Below are 12,096 nucleotides of genomic sequence, written 5' to 3'. Positions count from 1 at the left end.
TCTGGCAATAGCTTTCAGTAAAGGTATCACTTTTTCCTCGTGCTTCTACAGGCACCAGAAGTCCCATATGGCCTCTGCATCTTCTGCTCTCACCTATGGCAGCCACCAAGCACACTGTCTTGCATGAAAATCTTCCTGTCTGCTTTCTCAGCCACCGCATTTGGACTAGGCTGGGAAACCCATCATCTCCTGAGTGCTTTGCACTTTCCAAATGAAGTGCTGACCCTGTGGCAACTGGGCTAGGCTCTACATTCTATGGTTATATGACTCTACCCCTGCAACATCTCCCACCCCACCAAGTCTGTGTGAGCAGTATGGATGGGCTTCACACAGGATCAAAGTTCAAGATCGGGAGCTGATGGTAAATAAATACAATTTTCTTTGATTTGGTCTCTACTTATCATTAAAAATAAATGAAAACACATTGCAATCAGTCAATAAATGACATTTCCCAGCTGGGGAGTTGCACGTGTAAACCCGAGGTAAGGCAAGGGGGTTGAACTGCAAGGCGCTGGGTGGCACCTTTGCTTGGGGCAGGCTCTCCCTCAGCCCTACAAGCAGGTTGGCCATGTCCCATGTCAATGCTGGGTCTACCACGTGGGGCGAAACCACAGCTTGGCAACCACTCTCTCACTGCCCATCTTGCTGTGTGCAGGGTGCTGAGCCTCATGGGGACCTGTACACACACATGCACAGAGCCGGGGCTGCAAAACCCAAGCCGGTGGCAGCTCTTGGTCTCTTCCGGGTGCCATCACTCACATAGGCTTTGCCTGGAGCTGTCCCAGCCCCCCCTGAGTATGACTGCCCGGCAAACAGATCTTCCCTCGCCCAGCCCCCTTTGAGAGCTGACCTTGACCTGAATACCATAATCCACTTCAGCCATAAGCAACTGCAGAGAGCGGCAGGTCACCCAAGGATATTGTTTCCAGCTCTGTTGGGGGTTGCAGCTCACGGTGGGAAGGAAAAGCTGCCTGCTATCCCCTTTCCCAACCCTGGGGCTCTTCTGGAGATGCCCAGGGATGTCTGCATCCAGTGTCTGATGTACATCCCACAGCCACCAGTGCCAAAAGCATGCATGGAGTGGGGGGGGGGCTGCCCCTTTAATTACATCCAAACAAGCCTCCTCCAACTCCCAGGAGGTGCTGGGTGAGTACAGGATCTCCACGCTGGGTTGCAGGGAACAGACATTGAACTGTTTGGCAGCTGCAATCAGAAGCCTTTTATTTTGTTTTTTTCTTTCCCCAACGCTGGTCAGCAGCTGTGTTGTTTATAAAATGAATGGAGCCCTTAATGAAGCAATAGATAGAAACAGTGAAAGGCTGTGTCTGTCTGTTACAAAGGGCTGAGGGGGAAGGGCTGATCTTTTAAAATACCCTGACATCCTTTCTCTCAGTTATTTAAACATTATGCGTAGCAGTGATCAGCTATCAACATAAAGCCTGTATTTGGCTCGGTGGAAACACTAAATCCACACATCAAAACAACTCTATATATACAGACCTGGGGAGACTTCCAGTTTCATTGCATGTGAAATACTGCAAAATATTACAAAACAGTGCAAAAAAAGCAGATGGCATGTGGGAAGGGGGAGGACCAAGTTACAAGCAGTACTTGCAAGACACTGCTCAATGTTTTGTGGTGGTAGAAACAACAACTGTGGATTGCATCAGATCCACTGCCCAAGATGCAAAAACAGACAGGAAGAGGATTCCAGCACTGGAGAGAAAAAAATAAGCAGCTTTGCTATAAACTGTTTTCTCTCCAGCTCAGTCCATCACTTGCAACACATTATATTAATCATAAAGTGCCAAAACACATCTGGGTTAAAGCTTCCAGCTGTTTAGTCTCTAGAGACTTTTAAGAGAGGAAAGCAGCATCCTTCAGCACAAACGTCCTGCTGCAATGACATAGTATTGGCACGTCCTCTCCCACTCCTCCTCTGCAAGGACAGGGAGGGGAAAAGCCATCTTGAAGTTTAGCCAGGTTTTTGTACAGTAGATGTTGAGGCCTGGAAAGAACTCAGATTTCAGCAATCCTTTCTACTGGTGGTTTTGAAGAACACCACTACAGCAATGATATGCTATTGAGCTGTGTTAACCCAACTACGAAAACTCTTGGTCCCTGGGAGCCCATTCTCCTCTTCCACCCTCAATAACCCCAAAAGAAATGTGTGGGGTGAACTATTTCTTCTCTATAAACCTTTCGTTATCCAATCTGAATCTCCCCAATGCCACAGGAGCTCCTTGCTCTGTGGTGGCCATTCATACCTTGAGAAAATGGTGAAATCCCAGCTCATCTTTTCTGATTTAATGACACTACAGTACCCAAGATAACTTTGTCTCCAAGAATAATGCAGAAGTCAGTATTTGCAAGATCTAGAAATGGGTTTTATAAAAACTTCTAATAAATCCGCATGCCATTTCATTTTCTTCAGTTACAGAAGAAGTTAAAGATGCCAGGAGACCAGCACTGCAGGGAAAGAGTCATAACTCCTTGTAAAAGGTAAGACACTGCTCCTCTGTACTGTTCTCCAGCTTTTCTGTACAGGTACACTCTGTTCCTTGCAAAGTGAATACTTTTTGTTGCAAAGCTGACATTTATAGTGGTCCTAGCAACTATTCGCTGCTCAGAAGTGCTCGCAGATCCCTTTTGTGCTGCAAGGAGGCTTGGATGCATTCCTCCCCATTAAACAAAAATAAGCTACCCAGGCTTGACAGGCACACCATGGTGTCCTTTTGGAAGGAATGATTAGCCATTCCCAGAAAAGCTCAGCGAAGAACATAACTTTGCCCTTCTTTTGTAAGATGAGTTGGCACAGGTTCCTCCTGTTTTCACTGTCACAGGCTGTGGTTAACCAAATCAAGCCCTTTGCTGGTATCAGTCCAATCGTGACTGCTGAATCATCACATCTAGCAGAGCCTTGGCTCAGACATGCCAAATATTTGCTTTTGCTTCTTCCTATCTTAGGATTTTTTGAGATACAGGAGGAAGGTGCAGCCCAAAATAGTTACGTCAATGCCACACACCCACCTGTCCCTGAAAAGCCCAGTATGTTCAGTCATTCTCTAGGTAAGAGCATCATATTCTCACCAAGGCAGAAAGTACAGCAGAGCCACCCCCTCAATGAACATCCTCAGTGCTCCCAGCCCCTGTGACACTTCCCCATGAAGGGCAGATATTGCTCAAGTTACAAGAAAACCACTAATCTTTAAATAGCCTGGAGAAGAGAAGGCTTTGGGGAAACCTTATTGTGGTCTCTCAGTACTTAAAAGGAGCTTATAAGATGGATGGGGACAGACTTTTTAGAAGAGCGTGTTATGACAGGACAAGGGGTGATGGTTTTAAACTAAAGAAGGGGAGATTCAAGTTAGACATGAGGAAGAATTTTTTTTACAAGGAGGGTGGTGAAACACTGGCCCAGGTTGCCCAGAGAGGTGGTAGATGCCCCATCCCTGGAGACATCCCAGGCCAGGCTGGATGGGGCTCTGAGCAACCTGATCTGGGTGAAGATGTCCCTGCTCATGGCAGGAAGGTTGGACTGGATGAGCTTTGAAGGTCCCTTCCAACCCAAGCTGTTCTATGATTCTATGAACAGGAAACTGCAGAAATAAATAGAAACGTAAGGTGACCAGATGGTCTACCAGCACTCAGACTAATATCAAAAAGGACAACTGTACCTCTGCCTTAAGGATAGAAATAAACCACCCTTAGATTCCTATCTCTTTTGAATTTGAGGCATCCTTGTAAAACTTTTTTTTGAAGGGTTAATCTTTCCTCTCCTTTTCTGAAGTTAGATTCTTGCAAGAAGTCCAAGAAGAACAGCTTTCTGAAACTCAAAAGTGCCATCTGCACTTTCAGTCAAGAAGTTCAAGTACCTCCAGAGGTTGGAGAATGTCGCACATAAATGGATTTACAGATCAGACTGGGACATGCAGAAAGGATGCAATGATCATGGCACCAACTCCAAGCAAGAAGTTCAGCATACAGACCTATACACTAGACAGTAATATATCTAGGCTAAGAAAGAAAACTTCAAGCATCAAATAAATTGCACTCTGTAACAAAGCTCAATTTTTTCATGTATTTGTTAGAGAAAAAATATCCTTTAGTACATTGAATAGCCAGTAACAATAGTGAAGTGTGTTGTGTTTTCTTAGCATAAATCATAGGCTGGAGTGGAAAAAAGAGAAAGCTCTGAGCACAAAAGTAGGGAAGGACAGATTAGAGAAAAAAATAATTTCCTTGATACAAAGGGCTGACAAGGAATATGGTCTCACTGAGAAAGACTATTGTACTCCTGCTAAAACATTAAGACACAAGACATTGCAAAGTTATAAATTTATTTGTTTTGAAATAAATACAAATACTTCATTAAGAAACTTTTCTTGATAGACTTTACACAATAGCTTTATTCTTTCTGGAAATTGTCTGTTCTTCCCACAAACTGTTACGGATATTCTACACAAGAGCTGAAGTTAGTCAATATAAAGTAACTTAGCTGGTGTTCTTCTGAACAAGCAATCCCAAAGTATTAACATTTGCGATTTAACTGCTCGGCATTTGAGTTTTCTTGTTTGTGTGAGGACTGCAATGCAGCAGGTACGTGCTGGAGCTCGGGAAATCCTGTCCCACTACCTATGGAAGGACAAACTTCAGAACACCCAACTGTGAAAATCTGACTGGCAGAAAGGTGTCAAGCCACTAGCATCAAAGAAAGTAACCCAGGGTATCAGGAGGCTACATAAAGATGCTGAACCAGCAGATCATTACATTTATGCAGTCATTAAACACTGTATTTCACAGATACAGTATTGCCGCTCTACCACTGTGTGGAATACACTTCTCAGCACCACTGAGCTCTCATCAGTTTCAAATCTGGTAATTAGTGGCGGTTGAATGTACAGTGTCTAATTACATGCCATCCCACAGTTATTCATCTCTCTTGACAAAGAACAGCTGGATCTGGCTTCGCTTACAGAATTCCAAATTTATCACAATTGTGCTGGACACAAAAACTTGAGCTGCAAAGAAGCTGTCTGAAGGAAAAAAAATCAAGCTGTTTCTGCTTTGCTGGCATGTTCAGCTACCCTACTTGTTACAACTACACCAACTTTTGCAGTATGGTAAACCCTTTGGCCCAAGATCCCGAAGAGGAAATGCTACCTTGCTTATTAAATTTAAATCCTGTCCTCATTTGGCTAAGCGGGTTTTAGGGTCTAGGAGGGGGGAAGGAAAGGAAGACTGGAACTAAATCTCAAAAAAGTGAAACAAAAAAGCTTAAAGATTTAGTTCGTCTTAAAGTCACATTGAAATCGCCTATTTTAGTAATATATTATTGTACATAGGAAAACAGGCTTGAATACTAATGAATTAGAAGGCCTATAAATGCACGATACATTAACTTCTCTATCATTTGAAGTCAAGCTATATACAATGAATTCAACTCCAGCTTCAACATGAGGCCATAACACATTTGCTTCATTTCCTTTTTTAAAAGCCATCCATAATAGCGTTTTTTTCTCCCCCTCTTTGAAACTCGTCTCAAATTGTGCCAGTTTACTTTGAGAGAATGAGAGATAAAGGGGCATGTAACAGCTTTGATTTTAAAGGAGGATATTAAGCAAGTCTGGTTTGACTCTCAAGTGTTTACAACCACATCAGCTTTTGGCAAGTATCCTTTAGAATTTGGCATCCACTGAAAGAGGGCACAATAGCAGCAACTGTCTGAGTTACAAGAATAATGACAGAGCAAATGAGATGCTTCTTTTCTTTGGTCCCTGTCAGACCCTGGTGAACAGAGTTCATCCTACAGAATAGCTCGAGATTAATACCAGTTAATTTTTTGTGATACACGGGGGAATCCATTACTTTTTCACAGCGTGACCAGTTTAAACCTCCCAGAGCCATCTAACACGACACTTCCATGGACTTGGGGCTTGATTGTTCAGCGTTGCTCGCCGAGTTGGGCGTCAGCTCAATGCGCGTGTCTGTGTGGGAGCGATTCCTGGCACCGTCCCCTGTGTGGGATCGGCTCCTTGTTCCCTCCCCGGTGTGTGACCGGCTCCTCGTGCCTTCCCCGGTGTGCGACCGGCTCCTCTGTCCTTCCAAAGAGGTTACGCTGGAGCCAGAAGCGGTGCGGGACCTCATCAGCCTGGTCATGCTAGCAGAGGGCACTGGAAGAAGAGTCTTTCGTTAACGCCCTTGACTTCCTCTTCAGCCCTTAACACCTTTGCAGAATTTTTGTGTGGCTTCACATGTAGAAGGACCACTGCTCCAGGCATCCAGTTAAGGAGCCCAGATTACTAAGGCAAAATTGGTGGCCAGGTCTGACTCAAGTCAGGACTTTATGGCATGTTGCTGTGGTGGCAAAAAGCCAGAAGAAAACTAAAAAGACTCACTAGACCTCCCGTTACTTTTCAGCCCAGGCTGGCAATGCATCGAAACAACAGCTGTTGTCAGAAGCACACAGATGAAGGACAAACAGCTACAAATTAAAGTAGTCTCTGAACTAACAAGGTTCTAAATGTTTTATGCAGCATATGAATCCTCTCCTGTGATGCAACAAGGCAACACTATTACAAATATCCACCTTAAAAATATCAAGGTGAAGTACAGCGGGTATTTGTGGGTACAAACTATCTATGAAGCTCTCTACTATTTAGTAACATAATTTGGTCTGAAAACTCTTTGTCTAGACACCACAGGTGTTTTTGTTTTTCCCTTGCAAATGCATATCCAACAGGGAAGAGATCGCACATCTGAGATCAGAAGGCTCTCTTGATGCTGAGATGCTCAACAAACTTCGGTAGCCAGGTGAACCATCCCATAAAACCAATACTTACTGTATCCCATTCCCTGAACAAAGTATTTGAAAGCTTCTGCAAGCTTGGCAGGCTGCAAAAGAAAGAGAACATTATTGTATGCAATGCCCAACAAGTTAGTTACATTACAGTAGAGACACATCTTAAATTTTCTCTGGATTCTACAGAGCATCTGAAAATTTAATTTACACAAGCAAATTTCACCATTTCCCTCCCTAGTTTGTTCTCCTGCTCCATTATTTTACCAAGTGCATGCATTGATTTGAGAATGAGTTTTCCAGAGATGTGACTACAAGTGGTCTAAGCCTGGCCCAAACTTCACTTGTGCAGTTACTGAGGCAGATGAGTCAAAATAAAACAACTGGCCTCACAAAATATACAAGACAGTTCTTACAGTATCAGTAATTCAGCAGTTCTGAATTAGCAGAGAAGAAATTAGTCAGAGTTGATAGTATGGTTTATATGGAAAAAAAAATCTCATCAGGAATACGCAAGCAGAACTACATGACTGACATTCCTGCAATGAGGCGCTTGTTATTTTTCTCTGCCACAGACACAATGGCTAAATAAGTCTTAACCTCAATTATTGATCTTGCAAATATTGGCTATATTTTGATTATAATTTTATCTGAATCACTGCAAGGAATGGGCTTTATTACAGAGGATCGATGCACAATACTCCTGTGTGGCTTTGAAAAAGCCTTTCCCCCCCACCACTGTAAGAGCACACACTGCCTATACAGGGACTTCTCAGCTGCAGGTAATTACAAATCCAGTTTTTTCCTTAAGTTCAAGAACACCATGTTATATTGCTTAGAAATCTGTTTAGAAAACATCGCATGCTAATGCTGATTTACCAGTCAGCTCTTCTAGTGAAGCAACACTACAGCATGGGTCAAGCTTAACTTTCCCAGCCTGGTTTTACTAGCAGCCTTGGAATTTATGCCTAAATATATTTCAGAAACTCCAGTTCATTCTCAGTCAAACCAGGTCAGTGTATGTAAAAACACAGAGTTGTTATTTCCTGCCTCCCACTTTCCTGATCTATACTATAAATAGTCCAAATAAGAATATGTTTTTAAAATTCTCATGCTCAAGACTTGATCTATGTTAGCTTAGTAGATAGGCATAAAATAACACCAACGCATTCCCACCTCAGACCTTTACTTGGCTAGAGACTTAATCAGTGGAAATAATATCCCCTCCCAATCTTATTTTGTGCTTCGTTGGTCTTTAAAGAAAAAAGAAAGCTCAGATGACCGACTGACATCATTTTTTGTGAAATCATAACCATCCTTTTGGCTGACATTTGGGAACAGCTAGTACCCTACAGGAAAACACCCATTTGTTGCAGTCTGACACTCTGCAGAACAGGATTAGTAGGATTTACGTCACCGAAGTCCTACCTGGGAAACTTGGGGGAGTCCACCACAGTCAGCCATCTGAAACAGGGACAGGAACAGCCAGTTAGCATAACACCAGAAGAACTCATTTATACTCAGGATATATTAAAATGACCTTTTTAGCTATCTGGCAGAAAAACACTTCCTTTTGTTGTCTGATGAACGCATCAAAGTAAGCAGTTAAACTTTTATAAAACCACGACTGCACTCCAGAAAACCCTGAAGTGTCTTGACCCTCAGGCAAATCATCAGTTGGAGCTACAAAATAAATGTTCTTGGGTAGGTAGTGGTCACCCGTTTCTTAGAAACCAGCCTGTTAGTCCTGGTTACAAGTTCAACTCTGAATTACAACAATGTGGCTCGGTATTGACCTGAATGACAAACAAGGGAGAGAGAATAAACACCTAAACCTCAAAGGTGAGAAGGAAAAACGATTTGCTGAGATTGCGGATGGCAAGCATCAGCCTGACTTGCCAAGGGAAGCAGGGAAAGCCAAATTAGAAAAGCTATCTTGAGTGCATGCAATATTTTTGGAGCACTTCATTTTTCCTGCCACTCCACCCCTCAAAGTCAACCCAACAAAAACAGTCCTGTTCCAAGGAACACCACAAGCTGAAAACAGTTGAGTTGTGAATTACAGGAAACCCCAAATCCTATCTAGGATTAGTTAGCAGCAAAACAGGCCTCTAGCAGTATCTGGCATCAGCTGTATCCCGGGCCACTGATAGAGCATTTGAGATAGTGTCAGATTTTTCTTTAGGGTCAGTCTGTCATTATCTGTTTATTAACATTTTCACTAGCCAGTTCAATAGAGATGTACTGAAAGTCCCCAGCAGATGCATGACCAAACTTGTTTCACCCTTTGCATGCTATTACACTCACTGCATTTGACCTCATCAGTAACGAGCTGAAGATTTGCACCCATACTCTGACTGCCAAGTATCAACCAAAGCGTTTGCACAATGCCTTGCTGTTTGGAAATGCATTTTATCAGTTTTTGGAAAATGAGAGTCATTTCCAACAGTAAGATGTCCTGGACTGTGTAAACACAAAAGGCAGGATGACAAAACTATGGCTGATAGATCAGCTGTCCATTCACCTGACACTGCTGTTGAGGGACAAGCGAGCCCAAGAACAGAATGAGCTGGTTTGCATTTCTGCTCTGCTGATGACTTTTTCCAAACCTTTCGAAATACCTCAAGATCTATTTTGCCAGCTCTAGTCAAATTCATTATGGGTGTGTGAAATACTGAGCTTTCCAAGTCCCACCTCCAGCATTTTAAAATGGAGGAGCTGAGAAATTCCCTCTTGTTAACCTTGACAAGAAGCGCGTAGTCCAGTTTATCCTACTAAAATACTTTTACCCTGAAGGAACTGCCTTTCCCTATCAGAACTGGATTCGCACTGTGTTATCTGTACTGCAGCATATCACTCTGGTTCTGCTTTTTTATTGAATCCAGCTGATTTTAAATGAGAGGAAAGTTTATTTTGAAAAAAAAAGAAAACAGTTTTTGTCATTACCTTCAGAAGCGTGGTCCTTGTTGGGTCCAGCTTTGAGTTGCATTCAACCTGTATTAAAGAACAGCAGCATAAGGCATTATACACAAAATTTTAATTATGAACTGCTGGAAGAAAACATATTAAATATCTTGTTTTCTGGCTTAATCTAGACTAAATGGATATCTTAGGCTCTTGTATAAAAACCCTATGTATACATATATACATCTTTACACCCAAGTAGGTCAGTTCACATTTCTGACTGTATTCTTTTTTATGCACAAACAACTCCATTAGTTGGGAATTGGAGATTTTTTTAATCTGTTGCTGGGACTGTGGCAACAAGTGGCAACAAGTGTTGTTTATCTTGTGATGTGGGGTCATCTGGTAGCGTCCCAAGTGGTGAGCAGCCATATGGCCACAGGCCAGCCGACTGGGCATGCCCGTAAAGGCACAACATTTGAAGTCATCCAGTCATCTAGGGCGAGTTGTAATGGTCAAAAAGAAGCTCTTCGCTTCCATAGTGACCCAGGGCAGGGCTCCAACACCACAGAACAAGTTAAAATACCAGCAGCAGATTCCTCTCTAAAGGAAAATATTTGCGGTTGACTGGAACTGCTGTGGCAATTGTTCCTAGTGCAGTAGCTATTAAATAATGCTGCACAGGCAGAGGGGACAAACAGTGAGGAATTAACGGCAGCTCTCCCGTGGTCTGAAAGGGGAGAGCCAGCCGGGCTGGATCGAGAGCCAGCGAGGCTGCTGGGTGGGCACAAGCTCTGCCAGACTCAGCAGCGTCTTGTCTCCCTTGACCACCAGCACGGTGGCAAAACAGCTCGATATACACACCACAGCATCCACCGCCGGGGAGCTGTCACCAACCACCAAGAGGACAGGGCACCTGCAAGGAAGCACAGAAAAGTGGCGTTATCTCTGTGATCTGACCCAGACTTGCCCTAGGCTGTATTTTGTGTCACTGGAAGGATGACACATTCAAGTATGCGAAAATTATTTGATTTCTATTCCAGACACCTTAAATATACATCAAATCCACTGCATTAGCTGTAGATCTACCGGCATGCCCTGAAACCTTGCCTGAGAACCTCTCCTTTTCCCCACCTTGTAGCTGTCAGCCCTCCCCAGGGCTCTTATTCCTTGTTTTAGATTAAATTGAATGTGGGAATCAGCATCAAAGTCTCACCCCCACACCCCCTGCCCCTTGAGCTTCAACTTTGGACCTGTAATCCAATTTCAACCAGATTGGCAGAGGAGCAGTCTCAAAGTCTCCTGTGTGTAAACACCAGCAGCTGAGCAGAGAAGGACTTGACAACTGTTTTGTTGTACAAGTTGCAGTGTAAGTAAAAAGGTATTAACAGAAGATCTGCCAGATAATCATTCTTACACCTGCTCCATCTTTCTTTTTTTTTTTTCCTTTAATTGGTTTTGTTTATTTTGGCTTGGTTGCATAGTCTTGGCTGAAGTGCTTCAGAACTGTAGTTTCCATTAACTAGGACATATTTCCAGGTGAAGCTAAGTACATTTATACTTTTCAAGTAATTACACTGTAAGCTCAAGTTTGCAGGTACACGGTGACAGCAGCTACTTAGCTTTCCATTTCAGCTAATATGACTTTGAAGTCTGAAGAGTGGTAGTCTTCCTAATGGTGGTCCCTGACTTGCAGTAGCCTGTTGTCTCCTACATGAAGGTAACAGATCCTTTTCTAGCATATAAGCACATTCAGCTACAGCTCTGTAAAGTATATGCCATGCACCCACTGATCACACCTCTTAGCTCATATCATGTACAGGTGAACTGGTAGGAAATAAAATACTTACTGAAGGGTGACAACATTTATTCCAGGAACAGGGCGCTCAATCTCTAGGTCTCTCCGACTGAAAAAAATGGAGAGGACAAAGGCTCTTTATACACTGGAATTTTACAGATACTTCCACCTTCTTCTAGTTCAGAGAAGGCACAGGCTCACACGTTAGTTTAACCTGATACATGTTGTAGCCTCCACAACTGATGCAGAAACTCTCTTAGACTGAGGTATCAATGTCTTAGTTCAGTCCCAGTGTACCATCTTTCTCCCAACAAATGCACAAGGTTCTTCTCCCATAAGCAAACCACGAGAGATCCCTAAAGTCACTGTCAAGCAGAACTTTATACTGGAGGAACACAAGTAACTCCACGACACAAGTAATACTGGCTCTAAGAGCTGGATAGCCTTTTAAAACAGTTTCCAGTTATAAATCAGGTAAATGTATTTACCTGTTGTAAGAGTTGACAAAGAGATGAAGGTTGGTTTGATTCATGTCATTAATAATATGCTGACGGTAAGTATGGATCAGGTCATGGTTGCTGTGAATCTCTTCCTA

At 43.0% G+C, this 12,096-nt stretch overlaps 1 protein-coding gene across 2 annotated transcripts in view; it reads right to left on the bottom strand.

The window, feature by feature from the left end:
* Positions 1-4,323: 4,323 nt before the first annotated feature.
* The window catches only part of NDRG1 (N-myc downstream regulated 1), a 39,773-nt gene continuing 32,000 nt past the window's right edge, over positions 4,324-12,096 (bottom strand). For both annotated transcript variants that reach the window (XM_082045958.1, XM_082045957.1), the window contains exons 10-16: positions 11,990-12,093; positions 11,554-11,610; positions 10,568-10,619; positions 9,746-9,793; positions 8,228-8,263; positions 6,843-6,894; positions 4,324-6,173 (exon numbers count right to left, since the gene is read on the bottom strand). In XM_082045958.1, the coding sequence (XP_081902084.1) occupies positions 5,908-6,173; positions 6,843-6,894; positions 8,228-8,263; positions 9,746-9,793; positions 10,568-10,619; positions 11,554-11,610; positions 11,990-12,093 (615 nt within the window). In that variant the 3' untranslated portion in view covers positions 4,324-5,907. The remainder of the gene's footprint in view (positions 6,174-6,842; positions 6,895-8,227; positions 8,264-9,745; positions 9,794-10,567; positions 10,620-11,553; positions 11,611-11,989; positions 12,094-12,096) is intronic.

The sequence above is a fragment of the Streptopelia decaocto genome (genome assembly GCF_964273445.1).
Source record: "Streptopelia decaocto genome assembly, chromosome: 2".
Classification (NCBI taxonomy): domain Eukaryota; kingdom Metazoa; phylum Chordata; class Aves; order Columbiformes; family Columbidae; genus Streptopelia; species Streptopelia decaocto.
The sequence above is the reverse complement of the archived record's forward strand: the minus strand, read 5'-3'. Positions and strand labels throughout refer to the sequence as shown.